Source organism: Haliotis rubra, unplaced genomic scaffold (assembly GCF_003918875.1).
Source record: "Haliotis rubra isolate DU_JTF1 unplaced genomic scaffold, ASM391887v1 Scf431, whole genome shotgun sequence".
In the NCBI taxonomy this organism is placed as follows: Eukaryota; Metazoa; Mollusca; class Gastropoda; order Lepetellida; family Haliotidae; genus Haliotis; species Haliotis rubra.
The window spans coordinates 861,515-883,742 of record NW_025767115.1 but is presented as its reverse complement, the minus strand read 5'-3'; the positions used below and the strand labels follow the sequence as shown (position 1 = coordinate 883,742).

The 22,228-nt window shown below is 41.8% G+C and overlaps 1 protein-coding gene and 1 long non-coding RNA gene across 3 annotated transcripts; one reads left to right on the top strand and one right to left on the bottom strand.

Annotated features, from left to right (window-relative positions):
- Positions 1 to 2,278: 2,278 nt before the first annotated feature.
- Positions 2,279 to 10,869, bottom strand: LOC124289082. The gene is made up of 6 exons (XM_046725682.1): positions 10,766 to 10,869; positions 7,846 to 7,878; positions 4,941 to 5,273; positions 4,390 to 4,470; positions 4,160 to 4,241; positions 2,279 to 3,675 (listed from the first exon to the last, which is right to left on the bottom strand). Exons 1-6 carry the CDS (start codon positions 10,812 to 10,814, stop codon positions 2,595 to 2,597), a joined length of 1,659 nt encoding a protein of 552 aa, XP_046581638.1. The 5' UTR covers positions 10,815 to 10,869; the 3' UTR covers positions 2,279 to 2,594.
- Positions 10,870 to 18,498: 7,629 nt separating this feature from the next.
- Positions 18,499 to 21,997, top strand: LOC124289060. 2 transcript variants are annotated; one of them, XR_006901580.1, is made up of 3 exons: positions 18,499 to 18,653; positions 20,609 to 20,794; positions 21,719 to 21,997. It is a non-coding gene; the product is annotated as an uncharacterized LOC124289060 (long non-coding RNA). The 2 variants fall into 2 exon arrangements; XR_006901581.1 differs by lacking the exon at positions 18,499 to 18,653 and adding an exon at positions 19,094 to 19,130.
- Positions 21,998 to 22,228: the final 231 nt, after the last annotated feature.

Sequence of the window (22,228 nt, the reverse complement as noted above, 5' to 3'; positions counted from 1 at the left end):
ACATGACACGTGATAACACTCGGGGTAATGCAACAAATATTATATAGAAGCTGCCAACAAAAGACATTTTGATGAACTATGTACAATATGCTATAGTCTAATAAGCTTCAGTTGAAGGTTGACACTAGGTTATCAGTATTGCTAGTGCGTATTGCTCAGTGCCCTAGGGTTGATATGAGATTTTCAGACCCGCCACTGCATATCATGGCTGCGTCAACAAATTATATACAGTACCTTGTCCTTTTCAATATCAATTAAAATTCAATTCACTGAAGCGCCATATAATTATCGGTTGGTAACACAATGTCAGCTTGCATGGCATCAATTTTGATATGAGCTGAAACCGGGTAAGTACATCCCTTAATTTTCAAACTTATTTTGTTAAATGTACATACACATTAGCAAAATGTCTCTACGGGTATTATAACAGGCCTACATTCGGCGAAACCGCATTATCCGTGGTTCAAGGGAGGTTACTCTCTCTCTCTCACTACATTGGACATGCGAATGTTGGCCCCCATTCGAAACTAAACAACATTTGAAAATTTGGAGACAAGAACTCACAGATATCTGACGAAATAAATAAAGTAACTTATAAATACAATCGAAGTGTTATTTGTTGATACAAAATGCAGGAAATAGTTACTACTAGGTAAAATAATGGCAAACGACACGAGTACTTGTGCCTCGAAACTTGGTCTTATGACAAATAACGTACATAGTTTGAAAATGCTCAGCCTATATATAATGCATTCTTATGAACGAAGATGTAAGCTATTACAAGAATGATAATATTAAATACCATATTATACTTTTGTATTATCATATCATATCTTTATCTACTTTATCCATATTAACCAGTATTGTGTGTTCAGATTACCTGTATACATGTATGCAGATGGGCGTGTATACATATATGCAAATTGTATTATAATGTATGAAACTGTATGTATATGGGCCCGATGGCCTTTGTACGGAAATAAAGTGTTGATTGATTGAGTCATTAATATTCATGAGTGTTTTCCTTTTGCGGAACGGTTCACACGATATCTTTGACGCCATTGGCTGAGATTTGACCTTTGATGTCATATATTGGGGTCATATGCTAATCACCGAATTTCAACTTTAAGCGTCCTATGGCAATATTATCGTGTCGTAATTATGGGGCATGGCAAGGTTTCGACAATATTACGTTAATTTAAACTCTGAAGAATCTCGTCAGCTTCAGAGTAACCCATTGTTGTTTTCAAATTAGATGAAACAGAATTTCCATAAAACTGCATTTTTTATCACTGGCGAAAAGTGATAGATTTCATTGAAAAAATGAAATACAAAAGGTGATATATGTAATTGCTACTGATGTCAGTCATTGCCCAGTGACAGCTGCTCTGGGCCTTACACATGTCTGGGTAAAATAATATGCTGCGTCTTTTTGTCTTCATTGAATAAAATCTTTACGCGTATGTTCGTTGTTTTCTCACTTCAAATGTTTTTCAATTGTTGATTTTGAACGGAAAGATAATCAGTTTAATTTTTAAAAGTGGGCCCACATTTCTGTCTACTTTGATGCATACACTTGTGTTGGTGAAGTCGTTTTTCGATCTTTTGCATAGCTACAGTCAACTATGGAATCCTGGAAGGGACATTGTCGCGTTGTCGCATTGTCGCGTTGTCACCCTCTTAAAAACAAGCAAAAAGAGGCAAAATTAACCAAAGCGCGACAATGCGATAACGCGACATTTCGGCCATTTAACCGACAATGTCCCTTCCAGGATTCCATAGTCAACACGTTTTTGTAAATGCTTGATTTGTAGTTTTACGCATTTATAAAAAAATGTGGGCCACTCACAAAAGTCTCTAAAGAGAAAAAGATAAGTGGGTCCACATTTCAGCTTTAATGGTGATTCGAGTAATTGAGGACGCATTCATCACTTTCTCAGCATACCTCTAATCTGTATCTAGAGTTAGCTCCCTTCGAAACTCGAACCACTGATAATGCGGTTTCGCCGTACATTGAAATGCATAGTATTTGGCCACATAGATTAAGTTGCTGTTCGCTTAAAAGCATAAACAAGCTCGTTAGTTTTGTTGGAAGACTCGTAACACTGGTAAATACCAAATAGAGGCATATAGCGGACTACGTGGAAAGATAGGTAAGAGTAACATCGACATTGACCTTTGTTGTATTGTTGATCTTTTAAAGCATGTTTCGATGTTCAAAAAGTCCACAATTCAGGACGATATTCGTGCATATGTTACCAATGTCTGTTGTTAAAGGTTCTATGAACACCACGCATACCAATCGTGGAACCAGTTCACACTAAACACCACAATAACAAATTGCATAGTCCAGTATATCCGATGTTGTTGAAGGTTGGACGGTCCGTTTTACACGGAAACTTCCTGTTCACTGGCACAATCCATTTATTGGCACATCCAGTCTATATTCTGATATCATCAGCTTGCTAACGTCTTCATCTCCTCGACACCTTTAAAGCTTTCGCAACGTTACGACCTGTCGTAACTCTATCGTTTCTCGTAAGCTTACGAATGTCGTAGCGCTACGACTGTTTTGTGGATCGGGGCCCAGACACCTACTCCCTATTGACACCAGCATCCCGTCGGGAAGTCCCCTTCCGAAGACTCTCTGCTCTAGCAATTCTCCTCATCTCTGCGATCGGATCAAAGTTGTCGTACGTCTGGGTAGGAGCATGCACCTCTGTCCTGGTTCGCTGCCTTCTCGGGGTAGCTTGGCGATCACCACCTCTATCACTGGGTACTCTTTCCTTTCGTGCTGGGAACATCTCCATGTTGTCATACATCTCAGTGGGCACAACTGCAGGTACGACCTTCCCTTGAACAGGTTTGACTGGTGTTTTTACCACACTGTTAGCAGCGGGACTTTTTACCTTCGGGGATCTGTTCCGGTTAGGGGATCCTGTTCGTACATTTGAACCAGCTTGAGTTTTCATGTTCAACTTATTGATGGGTGAAGCGGCCTCCATTTCTTCATAACATTCCGTGGGTTTCGTTCCTGGGCTGTCAGTTTGACCTTGACTGGGCTTTGTCGTGGTGCTCATATCCGCATAGCCTTTAGGATTCTTGGCATATTGCTCTCTTGGTACCTGTGACACTTCAACCTCTTCGTATTCATCAGCAGGAACCCAGTCGTCCTTAGGAACAGACTTCACTGCCTTCTTAGCACTCGGTTTTAGAGCAACTTGAGGCTTCTGCCTCAGTCTGTCAGTTTGACCGCCGGGTTGAGTTTTGAGGATCTTTGTGGGTTCACTTAAATTTTCGTAGGAATCAGGTTCAAATGATGCCACGGGTTGATGTGCCTTGACCTCAGGCGATTGAGTGAAATCTTCGTATTCATTGTCTGGTGGCTGGTGTTGCGCCACAGAGAACTTGACCTTTGGAGATCGTTTAAACTGAAACCAAGACTTCGGTTTCGCTCCCGGAAGCAATGGTCTCGGCGGTTTGAAGGGTTCTGGCTCTGCTGTCTCGTATTCACCCATGACGTCATTGACTTCAGAAGGTTCATATTCGCTGGACGGCGTTATTCCAACATAAGTATTCCCCGTGTTCGCCCGCCTGCAGGAGATATCGTTCTTGTCGGCGGTGACGGTGACACGAGGTCGGAGTAGTGATGTATTTAGGATGCGTCGTTTTACACTGTAAAATGAATTTGCATATATATCATGAAGTCCAAACGTTAGGTGGAAATGCTCCTCAGGAAAAAATCAGCAACACCCCAGCGCGCGCGCGCGCACGCACGCACGCACACACACACACACACACAAAATCCCAGCAACACACACACACATACACACAAGGCAGTGATATCTCGATCATGGCTAGAAACATACTTCGAAGTAATCCAAAAGTCGATACTAAAATCCATACAATTAACTTTTGTTGAAAATCGTCATTAACATAATTTCCATATCGCTATTTGCCAAGACCCATGTAGTAACTGGCCCCCAGGTCCCTAAAGTTATTTCATAGTACCAATAATGTTTCACCTGACTGATTTACACTGCAGTTGCGAATATTGATCCATGCTATCCACTAATGATTTGTCCGCTAGCCTATGGTATCATAGATTTAATTATATATGCCAGTGAACCCACATTAACAGTTCCGCGATGATACTCACAGAATATAGATGCCTGCAAATATGGCGATGTCTATGAGGATGAAGACAGTGAACGCAGAACCCAGGATGACCCCGAGAGACGCTGAAACAAGACAGCGGGGTATAGTATCAAGCTGGAATGTTTTCCTGACAGAAAACATGAATATTATGTTACTAATGCCTGTGTCAAGGTGGGCGTATTCCATCTTTACGCTTACGGGCCATAGAAAATAGAAACAGCTCATACTAACCTGGCTTTTCTTGGGTCAGTGGATCCTCTTCCTTAATTAAAGATGCTTTACAGTCAATCGTCACAAATTCTTTATTATTCACTGAAACAGGAAAACAAACCGCCAAGTGTGATTTAAACCATAAGGGGATCAACCTGTTTCAATTACCAAATTTCACTTGAAAGTTGTGCAACTAAATGACGTTAAACATCGCTAAACTGTGAAAGATACGTCATCCGTGTTCAAACATTTCCTTGTTATCGGTTCATTAGTACGAAAGGTCCAGCACAAACACGAATATATGTCAACAGTTTGTGGGTGTTTCATGCACAGGCCCTCGTGTCTTTGCAAGGATTAAAAGTTTCAAAAAAATATTTTGAGATGTCATCTCAAAAATGTTTTTTTTAAATCTGTAATCATGATTTATTGTACTGTTAAGCATTTCGAGTCGGGAGTCATCTAAGAAACTTTTTTGTAACCATTAATCCTCGCAAAGACACGAGGGCCTGTGGTTTCATGTCTTCCGATGTCTCCTTGTGCATGCAGGCTGCTACTACTTCGGAATAACCTACCCTGGAAATCGAAACAGATCCTATGGTTGGTATTCCTTTCTGAAGTGTTCCTTTTACGTTCCAGCGCCAAGGTGATGTTCTTCGTATTGAATGAGGGAAATTGGAGGAGTTTCGTCTCCTCATCATATCTGAGAAACTGGGAGCCGTTATTTATGGTGTAGTTGAACGGGTTGGCATTGTCAAATTTGTTACGTATAAGATTGAATATGTTGGTCGTATTTCCCTCAATGGTACACCTGCAGGATACCAGGCGGACAACATCGTCGGGGCTCACAAACAGGCTTCCCGACTTGCCTCTGAAGAGGGACGAGGGCTGTTGGCAGATTCTGAATACTGAAAGAAAGTATAACCTAAGTTAAATTACATGACCTGTTGATAGTTTCTTTGAGAGGCATTTAGAAGGAGCAGTGCGGAAAAATAGCAATATATGGATGGGCTTTATTACTGTGAGAGTTTCTTACACCGTTATCAAGCAAGTGATGACAGTGAATGAGTGAGTTTAGCTTTACGCCTCACTCAGACAGGTTTTGCAATTATAAAAAAAGTGATTGAAAAAGGCAGACATGGTGAAAGGTTGCGTATGACATTCGTGAAAATGAAAATGTACGTGCATGTCGTGACAACGCTATCAATGAACGCGGGTCCCAAGCTCGCCTGAAATCATTTTTGTTTTGACACGACCACCATGTCACGTCTTACGAGACATCAGAGGAACCAAGTGGGGTGGTCCAAGCATCATAGTGTGGGGTGCAATCGGTCTGAACAGTTAGTTGACACCGTGGTGTTCCAGAATCTTGGTCCAGGATGAGGAAATGCCATGACAGCTGATTAAATCATAAAACCCCACGTTGTACCACATTTTGGACGTTACAGAAATCACGTCTTCCAGCAAGACAACGGTCGTGCCCACACTGCCAGAGCAACATTGGACTTCCTAAGACAACATGGCATCCAAACCCTACAATTCCCTGCACTCAGTCCGAATTTAAGTCCAGTAGAACACCTTTGGGACGAGATTCAAAGAAGACTGAATGGCCTCAAACCAAGGCCGACGACTGCGGCTGGACTCGATCAGAGTATGGACCCAAGTGCCACCGGCTAAGTCATTCCATGTACAGACGATGCAACGCTTTCATCGATGCCCATAGAGGCCACACACGATACTGACTTTGGGGTATCTTAATGGTACCATTTTTGGTGATTTGTTTGTGTGAACTCTAAAATGTGATTCCCGAACATGTGTTAACCATAATTGTTATTACGCGCCTGTCAGCAATATTCCAGTTATATGACGGCGTAAATAATAGAGTCTGGACCAGACAATCAAGTGATCAACAGCTTGAGCATCGATCTACGCAATTGGGATACGATGACTTGTGTCAACCAAGTCAGCGAGCCTGACCACCCGATCCCGTTAATCGCCTCTTAAGACAAGCATGGGTTACTGAAGATCAATTAACTCTAACCCGGAACTTCGCGGGTGCAGTTGCAGTATACAGACGGTTTAATTAAGGAATTAGGAATGAACATGAAAGATGCGGAATTGAAATTGAAACAGCACTGAAAGTGGGACAGTAGAAAAAACACCCACTTCCACCCACCCCATCCCTTAATATGAACTCTCATTAGGTATCCTCTAGGAAATCGGGGCCAATTGGGGGTCTATAGGTCTCGCCTGATGGAGAATTATGTGACTAATAATTACTATCATATGTAGACGGAAATATATTCCGTTACCGGGGCGCATATAGAATTCAAGACTTAAGGGAACGCCATGCCCCTCATATTATTATATATGGATGTTGTAAACATGAAGTCAAGGTTTTCGAGTGAGTGAGTGAGTGAGTTGAGTTTTACGCCGCACTCAGCAATATTCCAGCTATATGGCGGCGGTCTGTAAATAATCGTGTCTGGACCAGACAATGTCCTGCTTCACTGCATTGAATATTCCATCACAAGGGATAACTATTTCACAGTAAAAACTATGAAGGATCTTTTTAATAATGTCAGTTCTCATTTAATTATTGCATTTTTAAAGGAATTAGATTTGTTAAGTGATTTGTAAATAGATATATATTTTATTATTGGTAGTTTGAATTAGTAACTGAGATTGTTTGTGGCTGTACCCTCAAAGGGTGTTGACATAGCGTAAAATTATTGTCCTCCTGCGAGGGTATGTAAGTCAATTTAAGTGTACCAGGTTTTTTAATCGTAGTATTGTTGTGTTTTTAATGTATGGCTTAATGTCAGCATCAACGCCAATGGCTGAAGGGATGGTGTAAATCCAGCTAGGGTCCATGCAGGTAGCAAAAGTAATGTAAGTCCCCATGGTCCCTAGTATGGTGATCTCCCTTCAGTTGTTGGCGATCTCTAGCCACTTTTTTATATTGTATTGTCCAAATAGTGCTATTTGTTTTAACTTTCTACGCTAGTTTTACTTCAAATTGTGATATTCTAGTTGTTTTACTGTCCTTCGTCGGCAGGTTTTTATAATATCTATATATATTCTATTTCCATGTCAAATGTTCTCGTCACGATATGGCTGCAATATTGCCGAAGTGACGTTAAATAATAACTCACTCACTCACTGGACCAGACAATCAAGTGATCAACAGCATATGAGCATCGATCTGCGCAATTGGGAACCGATGACATGTGTCAACCAAGTCAGCGAGCCTGACCACCCGATCCCGTTAGTCGCCTCTTACGACAAGCATAGTCGCCTTTTGTGGCAAGCATGGGTTGCTGAAGTCCTATTCTACCCCGGATCTTCACGGGTCTTCGAATTTACAAGATCGTATCTAAGGGGAGATCGTGTCAACAGACTGAGCAACAATAATTATGTGCAGATATGTGTAGGAATTTCAAAAAGGAAGTCAAAGTTTCGGACAGTTAGACACAATACCATTTGTTTCGGTGTCGGGGCAATCTCCAGAAGCTGAAACAGAAACAAAAACAGATGATGAGAACTATAACAAATATAAATCTTCTTAAATTAAGGCGGTGGGGTAGCCTAGTGGTTAAGGCGTTCGCTCGTCATGCTGAAGAACCGGGTTCGATACCCCACATGGGCACAATGTGTGAAGCCCATTTCACGGCGGGGGACACCATGGGCTTCACACATTGTACCCATGTGGGGAATCGATACCGAGTCATCGGCGTGACGAGCCGACGCTTTACCCGCCAGGCTACCCCACCGCCCCATAAGCATTTAGAAAATGTCTATCAATTTCACGAGCGTGCAATAAGCAGTGTAGTGGATAGAGCGTCTGCCCCCTGTAACACTGCTGGAATATTGCTAAAAGAGGCGTAAAACTAAACACACACACACTTAAAATTAAACACGCACTGAGGCGTGTTTCCATGGGTCATATTAAATTGATGCTGACGTTCGTGGTCATTCATAAGTTCATAAGTATACAGTCGTATTAGTGAGTGAGTGAGTTTAGTTTTACGCCGCACTCAGCAATATTCCAGCTATATGGCGGCGGTCTGTAAATAATCGAGTCTGGACCAGACGATCAAGTGATCAACAACATGAGTATCGATCTGCGCAATTGGGAACCGATGACATGTGTCAACCAAGTCAGCGAGCCTGACCACCCCATCCCGTTAGTCGCCTCTTTACGACAAGCATGGGTTACTGAAGATCAATATTCTAACCCGGACCTTCACGGGTTTACAATCGTATCAAAAGTAACGTAATCGTTCATTGGAATTATGCCGTCATAAGCGTTCATACACATCATGAACATTCATGAGCGCTTATACATGCCATAAGCGCTCGTAGGTGTCGTTCACGATCACAAATATCATACCCGTTCATAAAGATCACTAGCGCTCACAAGTGTCATTCTCGTTCGTAAGTGTCATACTCGTTCGTAAGTGTCGTAGTCGCTCGTACATAAGTGTTATAAGTGGTAATAAGTGTCTTAAGCCTGCATAAGCATCATCATTCTTCTTATTGGCGTTAGATCATGACATACGCATTTATAGTGAGTGAGTGAGTGAGTATGGTTTAACGCCGCTTTTAGCAATATTCCAGCAATATCACGGCGGGGGACATCAGAAATTGGCTTCACACATTGTACCCATGTTGGGAATCGAAACCGAGTCATCGGCGTGACGAGCCAACGGTTTACCCGCTAGGGTACCCCGCCGCCCCATAAGCATTTTAAAAATGTCTATCAGTTTCACGAGGGTGCAATAGGCGGTGTAGTGGATAGAGCGTCTGCCTGTAAGCGCTATGTCGTTGGTTCGATCCCAACAGGTCTTCTCACATCAGAAGACGTAAAACATGGTACTGCTGTTACCTATCTGGCAGTTCATAAGGTTTCGTGGCTAGAATGGTGCCGTGCAAATAATGTTGGTATAGCAACAATACAAAGGGCGTCTAATTTACTAACATATCTAGTAGTCAGGTTAGGCTAATATATGAAGTTAATACAAGCCGCAGCTATATAGCGGAAATGATGCTGTAATCAGCAGGCAAAACCGAAACTGGTCTTTGCGCCTGAAGCAAGTACGGGTCGGAGTATAATATGTCTAAGTGGTATAGCCATGTTAAACGGCGGTATAGTATTTCTGTGGGTCATATAATCAATGAATAATCATGAACCCGATTTTAAATCCCATTTAATGTGATTTACCTGTAGTTATTGATAATTGCTAGATTATACAAATGACATACGACAAGGATACTCTTTTACCGAATACAGGATTAAAACATAACGTGTTTATCTTCACCCAAGAATTTTGCTTTCACTAATATTTATTGTTAATGAAACAAGTTCATAGGAAAATATAAAAATAATTTATATTTGTTGCCATTCATGTATGGCATTAGCGCTGTGATCTTTCGATTGCAGTCAGGTGAAAGCATGTTCATTTCGAACGAAAAATATGGTGACAACTTTTAAAAATTAATGCTAATTTAGAACATTAAACGGACGTGAACCAGGTCACATGAAACTGATTTTCATTAGCAATTATACACATTTAGGCGTCGTCAGAAGCGTTCTACAGCGTTGAGCGTAAGGACGCAGTTTGACGTTGAACCTTTATCACGAGGAATTCTTGAAATTCCAGTGTATGCAAACACTGGGTAATTTTCTCAAAATATATCAAGAAATCCAAAAAGCTAAATATACTAATTCAATTCTGTACGGAATTCAATTAATGTTCATGAATAAGATCGTTGTAATAGTCACGTCATGAACATAGCAGACATAGTATGAGTGTGACCTCAAGACACTGATCAATTCTTCATTGAATAACAATATGCATGCATATGTCACTGACAAGAGAAATCGTTGAGAAACATGGGTTGCTGAAGACAAAATCTAACCCGGATCTTCACGGGTTTGACTTTCGGGGAAACCAATTCTTCCTTAAATATTATGATACACGCGCAGCCCACTGACGTGCGTAATCTTTGAGGAGCTATGTCTTTTCATTCAGATGTATAGCAGGACATGCTTTTGCTCGTTTTAGGGCGAACTATCTGCCTCCATCAAGGCTTACTTATATATGCAACCGAGAAGAACCTGGTAAGAATTGGTCTTCAGTAACCCAAGCTTGTCGAAAGTGGCGACTAACGGGATCGGGTGGTCAGGCTCGCTGACTTGGTTGACACATGTCATCGTATCCCAATTGGGTAGATCGATGCTCATGATGTTGATCACTGGATTGTCTGGTCTGGACTCTATTATTTACAGACCGCCGCCATATAGCTGGACTATTTGCTAGGTGCGGCGTTAATTAACAAATAAACAAACAAACAAACAAATATAACTTATGCAAGCGTATAGTTGAACTACACTCACCGTATTTGGTACAGAGGAGAAGCAGACAGACAAGTCGCAGTCGTGTCATATTGAAGAGTGTCCAGCATAGGTTCCGTTGTACAACCCTTGGATGGGGCTGTCAATATATCTGACAATATGATGGAGTTTCCGCCGCGAAAGTAATCACTTCCCCGTTGACGTTTGCAATGCATTGTCACGTTTCAGTTGAACAACCAATTTCTGTTGACAGGGAAAATGAAGATGACTCGATTCACTAGTATCCACATTGTTGAATTTCCTTGTTTATGATATATTCAATATTTACCATAGTAGGGGCGGTGGGGTAGCCTGGTGGTTAAAGCGTTTGCTCGTCACGCCGAAGACCCGGGTTCCATTCCCTACATGGGTACAATGTGTGAAGCCAATTTTCAGGTGCCCATTTCTGTCGACTCCCGCCGTGATATTGCTGGAATATTGCGAAAAACTAAACACACTCACTCACTCGTTACCACGACATAATTATGCAATGTTTTGCAGTTATGGACTCAAAACATTTGCCCAAAATAAAGAAACCCAATATTCTTATTTAATGTTGCGAAGAGTAGTTAAAGAACACTATTCATTATATTATTTATCATACATGCGAATTGTGCTTTTCGAATTTAGGATGCTAATTACAAATAATGACATGTCTATATGACGATGTCGATGTTATTCTGGGATAACTGCGGAAATAATTGCGATACGGAACTAATTTCTGGAGAGGCATTCCCAGTGATTTTGCAACACCATGAAATATATCTGAACTCTGCTAAGAGTTTACGAGGGTCCATGTTATTCTGGGATAACTGCGGAAATAATTGCGATACGGAACTAATTTCTGGAGAGGCATTCCCAGTGATTTTGCAACACCATGAAATATATCTGAACTCTGCTAAGAGTTTACAAGGGTCCATGTCACGAACTGTAAACATTAGAAACACTGCCTGGTCACTGCATATGGAACTAATATATATCAAACTGCCCAGAGTTTACGAGGGTCCCTGTCACGAACTGTAAACATTAGAAGCACTGTCTTGACACTGCATTGGGAACTCATATATATAAAAGTGCCAAGAGTTTACGAGGGTCCCTGTCACGAACTGTAAACATTAGAAACACTGCCTGAACACTTCATATGGAACTCCCATGTATCAAACTGCCAAGAATTTACGAGGGTCCCTGTCACGAACTGTAAACATTAGAAACACTCCCTGGTCACTGTATATGGAACTCGCATGTATCAAACTGCCAAGAGTTTACGAGGGTTCATGTCACGAACTGTAAACATTCGAAACACTGTCTAAACACTGCATATGGAACCCCCACGTATCAAACTGCCAGGAGTTTACGAGGGTCGATGTCACGAACTGTAAACATTAGAAACACTGCCTGAACACTGCATATGGAGCTCCCATGTATCAAACTGCCAAGAGTTTACGAGGGGCTATGTCACGAACCGTAAACATTAGAAACGCTGCCTAAACACTGCATATGGAACTCCCATATATCAAACTGTCAAGAGTTTAGTAGGGTCCATGTCACGAACTGTAAACATTAGAAACACTGCCTGGTCACTGCATATGGAACTAATATATATCAAACTGCCCAGAGTTTACGAGGGTCCCTGTCACGAACTGTAAACATTAGAAGCACTGTCTTGACACTGCATTGGGAACTCATATATATAAAAGTGCCAAGAGTTTACGAGGGTCCCTGTCACGAACTGTAAACATTAGAAACACTGCCTGAACACTTCATATGGAACTCCCATGTATCAAACTGCCAAGAATTTTCGAGGGTCCCTGTCACGAACTGTAAACATTAGAAACACTCCCCGGTCACTGTATATGGAACTCGCATGTATCAAACTGCCAAGAGTTTACGAGGGTTCATGTCACGAACTGTAAACATTCGAAACACTGTCTAAACACTGCATATGGAACCCCACGTATCAAACTGCCAAGAGTTTACGAGGGTCGATGTCACGAACTGTAAACATTAGAAACACTGCCTGAACACTGCATATGGAGCTCCCATGTATCAAACTGCCAAGAGTTTACGAGGGGCTATGTCACGAACCGTAAACATTAGAAACGCTGCCTAAACACTGCATATGGAACTCCCATATATCAAACTGTCAAGAGTTTAGTAGGGTCCATGTCACGAACTGTAAACATTAGAAACACTGCCTGGTCACTGCATATGGAACTAATATATATCAAACTGCCCAGAGTTTACGAGGGTCCCTGTCACGAACTGTAAACATTAGAAGCACTGTCTTGACACTGCATTGGGAACTCATATATATAAAAGTGCCAAGAGTTTAGGAGGGTCCCTGTCACGAACTGTAAACATTAGAAACACTGCCTGAACACTTCATATGGAACTCCCATGTATCAAACTGCCAAGAATTTACGAGGGTCCCTGTCACGAACTGTAAACATTAGAAACACTCCCTGGTCACTGTATATGGAACTCGCATGTATCAAACTGCCAAGAGTTTACGAGGGTTCATGTCACGAACTGTAAACATTCGAAACACTGTCTAAACACTGCATATGGAACCCCCACGTATCAAACTGCCAGGAGTTTACGAGGGTCGATGTCACGAACTGTAAACATTAGAAACACTGCCTGAACACTGCATATGGAGCTCCCATGTATCAAACTGCCAAGAGTTTACGAGGGGCTATGTCACGAACCGTAAACATTAGAAACACTGCCTAAACACTGCATATGGAACTCCCATATATCAAACTGCCAAGAGTTTACGAGGGTTCATGTCACGAACTGTAAACATTAGAAACACTGTCTGGACACTGCATATGGAACTCCCATATATCAAACTGCCAAGAGTTTACTAGGGTCCCTGTCACGAACTGTAAACATTAGAAACACTGCCTAAACACTGCATATGGAACTCCCATGTATCAAACTGCCAAGAGTTTACGAGGGTCCCTGTCACGAACTGTAAACATTAGAAACACTGCCTGAACACTGCATATGGAACTCCCATGTATCAAACTACCAAGAGTTTACGAGGGTCCCTGTCACGAACTGTAAACATTAGAAACACTGCCTGAACACTTCATGCTGGAACTCCCATGTATCAAACTGCCAAGAATTTTCGAGGGTCCCTGTCACGAACTGTAAACATTAGAAACACTCCCTGGTCACTGTATATGGAACTCGCATGTATCAAACTGCCAAGAGTTTACGAGGGTTCATGTCACGAACTGTAAACATTCGAAACACTGCCTAAACACTGCATATGGAACCCCCACGTATCAAACTGCCAGGAGTTTACGAGGGTCGATGTCACGAACTGTAAACATTAGAAACACTGCCTGAACACTGCATATGGAGCTCCCATGTATCAAACTGCCAAGAGTTTACGAGGGGCTATGTCACGAACCGTAAACATTAGAAACGCTGCCTAAACACTGCATATGGAACTCCCATATATCAAACTGTCAAGAGTTTAGTAGGGTCCATGTCACGAACCAAACATTAGAAACACTGCCTGCTCACTGCATATGGAACTAATATATATCAAACTGCCCAGAGTTTACGAGGGTCCCTGTCACGAACTGTAAACATTAGAAGCACTGTCTTGACACTGCATTGGGAACTCATATATATAAAAAGTGCCAAGAGTTTACGAGGGTCCCTGTCACGAACTGTAAACATTAGAAACACTGCCTGAACACTTCATATGGAACTCCCATGTATCAAACTGCCAAGAATTTACGAGGGTCCCTGTCACGAACTGTAAACATTAGAAACACTCCCTGGTCACTGTATATGGAACTCGCATGTATCAAACTGCCAAGAGTTTACGAGGGTTCATGTCACGAACTGTAAACATTCGAAACACTGTCTAAACACTGCATATGGAACCCCCACGTATCAAACTGCCAGGAGTTTACGAGGGTCGATGTCACGAACTGTAAACATTAGAAACACTGCCTGAACACTGCATATGGAGCTCCCATGTATCAAACTGCCAAGAGTTTACGAGGGGCTATGTCACGAACCGTAAACATTAGAAACACTGCCTAAACACTGCATATGGAACTCCCATATATCAAACTGCCAAGAGTTTACGAGGGTTCATGTCACGAACTGTAAACATTAGAAACACTGTCTGACACTGCATATGGAACTCCCATATATCAAACTGCCAAGAGTTTACTAGGGTCCCTGTCACGAACTGTAAACATTAGAAACACTGCCTAAACACTGCATATGGAACTCCCATGTATCAAACTGCCAAGAGTTTACGAGGGTCCCTGTCACGAACTGTAAACATTAGAAACACTGCCTGAACACTGCATATGGAACTCCCATGTATCAAACTACCAAGAGTTTACGAGGGTCCCTGTCACGAACTGTAAACATTAGAAACACTCCCCTGGTCACTGTATATGGAACTCGCATGTATCAAACTGCCAAGAGTTTACGAGGGTTCATGTCACGAACTGTAAACATTCGAAACACTGTCTAAACACTGCATATGGAACCCCCACGTATCAAACTGCCAAGAGTTTACGAGGGTCGATGTCACGAACTGTAAACATTAGAAACACTGTCTGGACACTGCATTGGGAACTCATATATATCAAACTGCCCAGACTTTACGAGGGTCCCTGTCACGAACTGTAAACATTAAAAGCACTGCCTGGACACTGCATTGGGAACTCATATTTTTCAAACTGCCAAGAGTTTACGAGGGTCCCTGTCACGAACTGTCAATAATAGAATGATGTTCGCTTTTAGCTGTCTATTTATTTACAATGCAGTTTTGTGAAGAAAAGAATTGATGAGTTAGAAAGTTGACTATACATGCCATTGTTAAGATGTATCTCTTTTGTATATGGACCTATGGCCTTCATACAATAAAGAATTGAATTGAATCAAGTCAAGCCTTGTGGATGTTGAAGGAAACAGCACATATTTTCATGTCAATATCTGTGATAGTATCCCTTGGAGATCCTTATTCAGTTTTAAGTTCATGCTTGTTCAAGTTACCATTCCAAGATTCGTAGTTCTCCTCTGCAGTGTCGTGAACATAACAATTTCACTTCTGTTGGTAGTAAGCTTAACAAACTACTCTCAACGATATTGGAACTGGGCCGTCTAGCGAAGGTAGTGTGCGGTGCAGTGAGCCTGGCGACGTAGTGGACAAGGTCAATGTTCTTCAAAGGGGAAACAGGACACATGTTAAAATCTTTATTTATTTTTTTAAAAATCTGTTTAAAATTAATTTGAAGCCTTACGGAATACGATCAGTTGTTATTTGAAAGAGGTTCCTGACAAGTGAAACGTACCTCTGTGTGATTACAGAAGTCATTTTACAATATACATGACAGAGAATGACCGTACACTGAGATAAAACAACATTACCTCGGGCGTGACAACAACACTTTTCCCTCTCGGGTTTAACCATCTCTAGAGTAACTTTATCACAAAGATTGTTGCTTTCTGTGCATTCATTGAAGGATAGAGCAAACTCACTCCGCGATGATACACAGTTTGGGTCTTTTACCTTTCAACAAAGTCCTATCAAAATGGGAAAACTCCTGAAGTATTAGCCTCGACAATACTCGCCCAAGATGTGAAGCAGAGACCTCTGTTGGAAGTTCTTGTTAGAATAGGTCCCCAGCAACAACTGCAACAACGAGGCGACCAAACAGATGGGATGTGGGTTATGGTGGAATGGGATAGGGGCTGGTGTTCATACATAAGCCTCCTGACTTGCCTGTGAAATGGGATGAAGGCTCTCGACATATCCTGAATGCTGCAAGATAGAGCTGGCTATCGATATAGATTACAGAGATAGATAATCGTTAACTAAATATCGATCGATTATCGATGCATATCGGAGAAGTAACCTTGAGCGAAAATACAAAAAAACGTCTGAAAGGAATGAATATATTTCTCATCACTGGTGAGTTTATGCATGGGTTAAAAACTATACTGCGTCAGAAGCATAAGCAGTCCATACGAAATAGAAAGCAAGGTTTGTAGATTGTGTGAGTAAATTAAAATTCACAAAAGTTAATGTACGATATTATCGATTACTCTGTGGAGTAACAGTCTCATTGATATCACCAACAATAATGTGGGCGTGATTTCCCACAACGTCTTCACTTTCTACCGGTTGTGACAGATTACACAACCATCTCCGTTTCCGATGGCCATCTTGGGAACAAAGCGACTTTTGAGTGTTTACAGATATATTTCAGAAATCCTCATGACCTTATAAGGCACGATGTAATAAAGCGACAAGTCACAATACAGACCGAAACTAGCATTTGGGGAAATTTCAAATTATCAGCACACGCTCTCGTGGACATTTTCTTTCGAGTGAACCAAGGAAGCTGAACTCTGAAGCAACAGAACATGAACAGTTACTAACGTCCAGCAAGAGGAATCAGTGGGGATTTAAGTGACTGAGTTTAGGTTTACACCGGTTTCTACAATATTCCAGCAATATCACGGCGGGAGACGACCCAAAACGGCATCACACATTGTACCCTTGTGGGGAATCAAACTGGCGTTTTCGTCGTGACGAGCGAACGCTTTAACCACAAGGCTACCCCACTGACCCCGTCATTATTAACCAACAGAAGGGTCTATATGAAATTTTAAACCCGTTCTGCTGTCATTTCTTCAGCAACATTATATTCCTCCAACACAACACCACCAAACCCCATTCTGTCCATTCTGATCGAGGACCCAACAGCGTGAACGTTCCCGTTTAGCCCATACCTTCACGATTGGGTTCATGTCAGGACAGAGTCAGGACATGGAGCGGTCTCTTCTTGACGTCATCAAGGCAGTGACGTCTCGTAGCTGCACACGATGAACATATTCGTTAATAGTCAAAAGTGTAATGCAGAGACTTTACTTATTGTTGTTGGACAGGCGTTTTGAAAGTGATAGTTTGGATCATCAGATTCTGACCTTCATTTTTCTTCGGTTTGCTGAAACTTCTATTCTAAAATATTTTTCATAACAGGCCAAATTCATTGAAAATAAAATGTTGTCAGCACAGTGTTATAGTATATTATTAATTGAGTGAGTGTGAGTGAGTGAGTTTAGTTTTACGCCACTTTTAACAATATTCCAGCAATATCACGGCGGGGACACCAAAACTGGGCTTTACACATTGTACCCATGTGGGGAATCGAACCCGGGTCTTCGACGTGACGAGCGAACGCTTTAACCATTACCCCACCGCCACAGTATAATTTCTAATGACCTCCACTTATGTGGTTTAGACTGACTGACTGAGTTTGGTTTTACGCCGCTTTTAGCAATATTCCAGAAACATCACGGCGGGGGGCACCAGAAATAGGCTTCACACATTGTGTCCATGTGGGGGATTCGAACCCGGGTCTTCGGCGTGACGAGCCAACGCTTTAACCATTAGGCTACCCCACCGCCCCTATGTGGTTTAGATATTTAATAGACGAAAGTATACTCTGAAGCCGAAACAAGGCACTAAACAGGCCGGATGGTGTCACGTCCCCTACTTGAAATCATGTATGCAAGCTTTGCACGAAAATGGGTTTTCACAGAATTTAAGTGACATTACAACACACGACCAAACATGAATCCGCATGGCGGATGTAGGTACAGTCGGTAACACCGTACAGTCATGCACGCAACCACCTCAGTATAATATTATATTAGCTGGAAGAGCATAGGTCTCAACGAGTGTCAGCACAAGTAGAACTTCGAAGGACAGTACACAATAACCGCTAATACACTGGTACATGACATTTCCACGGTGATGACAACATGCACTCATATAATGAGCTTCTGCAAAAGGAGGAAGAAGATTGGGGCTCTGTTGATTCGACAAGAGGAAACCCAAGTAAGACACAACGCAGTGCCTCTTTAGTTACGGAAAGAATAGTTTCGAACACTCGCAATCATAATCGACGCACATCCGAGGTGCTGGGGTGAAAGGAAAGTAGAACTTGTACACAGCCACGTAGCGTGGTAATATACTACAAACAAAAAGTATGGGTCCACCCTAAAATTTGATAGTCATATATAAACTTAAACGTGGTGAGGTCATTTATACTCTAGGGCGGTTCGGGTAGCCTAGTGGTTAAAGCGTTGGCTCGTCACGCTGAAGACCCGGGTTCGAATCCCCACATGGGTACAATGTGTGAAGCCCATTTCTGGTGTCCCCCGCCGTGATGTTTCTGGAATATTGCTAAAAGCGGCGTAAAAGCAAACTCAGTCAGTCAGTCATTTATACTCTAAGCCACAAGCTAAATGGGAAGTCTGTCTTCCACATGCACTAGGCTGTTGTATATGGGCGTTTGAATCAAACATGGCGCAGGTGTGTTTCAGCACCCTTGTTTTTCGCTGTTTTTGACCATCAAATTTTAGGTTGTTCCAATACTTTTTGTTTGTAGTATACATTAATGCCACGGAAGAGAAGAGTGAGTGAGTAATATCAGCAGGGGCGAATTCAGGTGGAGGACAAAGGACCAAGCATATAAACCGCCCAGTCCTTCGCTTAGCAGACCAGCATCCACTTCCACATTCCGAACACCACCTTGAAACGTGCTAACAGCGCCGTTAAGCCATACTCACTCACCTTGAAACGTGCTAACAGCGCCGTTAAGCCATACTCACTCACCTTGAAACGTGCTAAAAGCGCCGTTAAGCCATACTCACTCACCTTGAAACGTGCTAACAGCGCCGTTAAGCCATACTCACTCACCTTGAAACGTGCTAACAGCGCCGTTAAGCCATACTCACTCACCTTGAAACGTGCTAACAGCGCCGTTAAGCCATACTCACTCACCTTGAAACGTGCTAACAGCGCCGTTAAGCCATACTCACTCACCTTAAAACGTGCTAACAGCGCCGTTAAGCCATACTCACTCACCTTAAAACGTGCTAACAGCGCCGTTAAGCCATACTCACTCACCTTGAAACGTGCTAACAGCGCCGTTAAGCCATACTCACTCACCTTGAAACGTGCTAACAGCGCCGTTAAGCTATACTCACTCACCTTAAAACGTGCTAAAAGCGCCGTTAAGCCATACTCACTCACCTTGAAACGTGCTAAAAGCGCTGTTAGCCATACTCACTCACCATGAAACGATTTAGCCAAAGATCTTTCAATTATAATGCTGCAGTTCTGTGGAACAAACTCCCAAATGAACTCAAAGAACTCGAAACGGTCTCGCTTTTCAAGTCCAAGCTAAAAACATATCTCTTCCGGCAGTCATACCTTGACTGAAATCTACTGACTTGTCCTTGTGTCCCCATTGACAGAGTTTAAATTGATATTGTAGTAAGTATATTTGTAGCGCTATGAGCATACACATAGTGTATGGAGTTGCGCCATATAAATAGACTCATTATTATTTCCTTTATCCTGATTGATGAAACAGTGTATGATTGGGTTGGGTTGAGTCACATCGGCATTATTTCAGCCAATAAAGTAACGAGATCAAGTCTGCATTCATAAACATTTTAAGTACAAAGTCCAAATGTGTGTGTTTTGTAAACACACACACACACAGATATATATATACATATATATATATATATAGATATATGTATATATATATATATATATATATATATATCACATAGATAAATAAAAACAGAATGCCTTTTTCTCCAACATGTTTCGTTCTTTACTCTTCAGGGAGATTGTAGCGGTTACAGTCTCATGTTTCGTTCTTTACGTTTCAGGGAGATTGTAGCGGTTACAGACATTATTATTTACAAACAAAATGTGTCATAGCACCAAATTCAAAAAAGCAATTCGTCATTCACATTACACAGTTACAATTTCAGATTTGTCGCATTTGAAAAGTCCGTACAGTCAAGCAGACTATGTTTGATGATGAACACTTCATCGCAAGAGACACACATGGGAAATCCAACTCCATCCGTTTTCAGCAGATAGTCATGACAAAACCGGCTGTGGCCAATACGACATCGTGGTACAGCTACCTCATCAGGTCTCGACTGACAACCCAGGTAGGTATGACCAATTGCTGTTTCAATTCATGAGGTTTATTTCTTCCTACTCGGGTGTCCCACCTTTTTAACAGTGTATGAATAGTGGGTACATTGACAGCATAAGATCATATGTTTGCAACGTCTTCCTGAGCCAGGGGCGTAGCTACCATTGTGAAAAAAGCCCGGGCTTACACATGATTGTTGATAAAAAGGGTTGGGCAAGCCCTCAATACTATCTAAATATAAAGCTTTGCAACCTATCGGGCTTACACGAATAAATTGGCTGGCTACGCACCTGTGAGCAATACTGGTCATACGGAGGATCGGTTTTCTGTGAAAACGTTCGAAAGGGCGAGTGAGCGAGTGAATGTAGAGTCACATCTGCACTATTTCAGCCTTTACCTGACTAACGTTCGAAAAGACAAAGACTTCTCGAGTTAATCTTATAAGAAGACACCACCTTCTCCGTCTCGCTTGTAGGCAGCATAATAATAATAATAATAATAATAATAATAGGTACAGATGGCACAGATCCAATACTGTTGCGTATCATTCACTTATGGTGGTGTGTTCGAATCCCGAATAAACCAGGTTTCTTAGTTTGTAAGCACCAATCCAAAAGTGATGATTTAAACGTCTTGCACCACTTCTTTCGACGTCCAGGTGATAGGCCCTGGTATATATGAAATACAAAGCGGTGTAAAATAGACCCCATTCATACTCTATAGTCATACGATGCCCACATCTGCAGTCACTGGTAAGACATATTGTATCACCTATTGACACAATAGTACACATGTTAATCATCCCAGGAAAATAACACAGGCGTCTTGCTTCATATCGAAACCTACTTCACAGAATGGACAAGACACTACATTCACTTATTTTACTGGTCAGATCCTGACATTTGCGTCTAAAGCGGTTTTCGTTTCCGTGCTGCAGATTTCAATAGTGACATCGAGGGCGTGAATCAAGATATATGAATAAAGTGTGGGTGCTTTCTGTTGGGACAAGTGCCATACACTTGTTGATTTCCCGGGAACAAGGCTTAGTTGCCGACACAGGAGAAACTGATTGTCTAAGTGAAAGTGACCCTTGATTCATTCCGGTAGAACCATCGGCGAGGTATTCCTGTGTCACTGACACTATACACATTGTGCGTATACGGGTACATCTGTCTTCACTTGATTCTATCTGTATTGTAGTACCGACCAAAGTTCAATAAACAGAATTAGATATTTCAAGTGCAGACTCCTTGAACGACTTATCGACAATAAAGAATCAAATATATATTACGTTAACACTGGAATTCCAGTTCCAGGTAATTTTTGTCAGATTAAAAAAAATAAACGAAAGATTACAATTGATTAAGTGAATATGATCCGTCAAAAGGACTTGAGACTTCGAGGACTCACGTAGTTTCTGATAGAGACTTTTGATGACTCATTATTA

Bases quoted from the DNA above. Each gene is read 5' to 3' on its own strand.
- LOC124289082 (XM_046725682.1), bottom strand. From the start codon at position 10,814: ATGACACGACTGCGACTTGTCTGTCTGCTTCTCCTCTGTACCAAATAC. The intron at 4,242-4,389 runs GTTAGTATGAGC...GTCTTGTTTCAG, and splicing joins ACTGACCCAAGAAAAGCCAG to CGTCTCTCGGGGTCATCCTG. The intron at 3,676-4,159 runs GTGAGTATCATC...TTCATTTTACAG, and splicing joins TTTGCAGGCATCTATATTCT to TGTAAAACGACGCATCCTAA.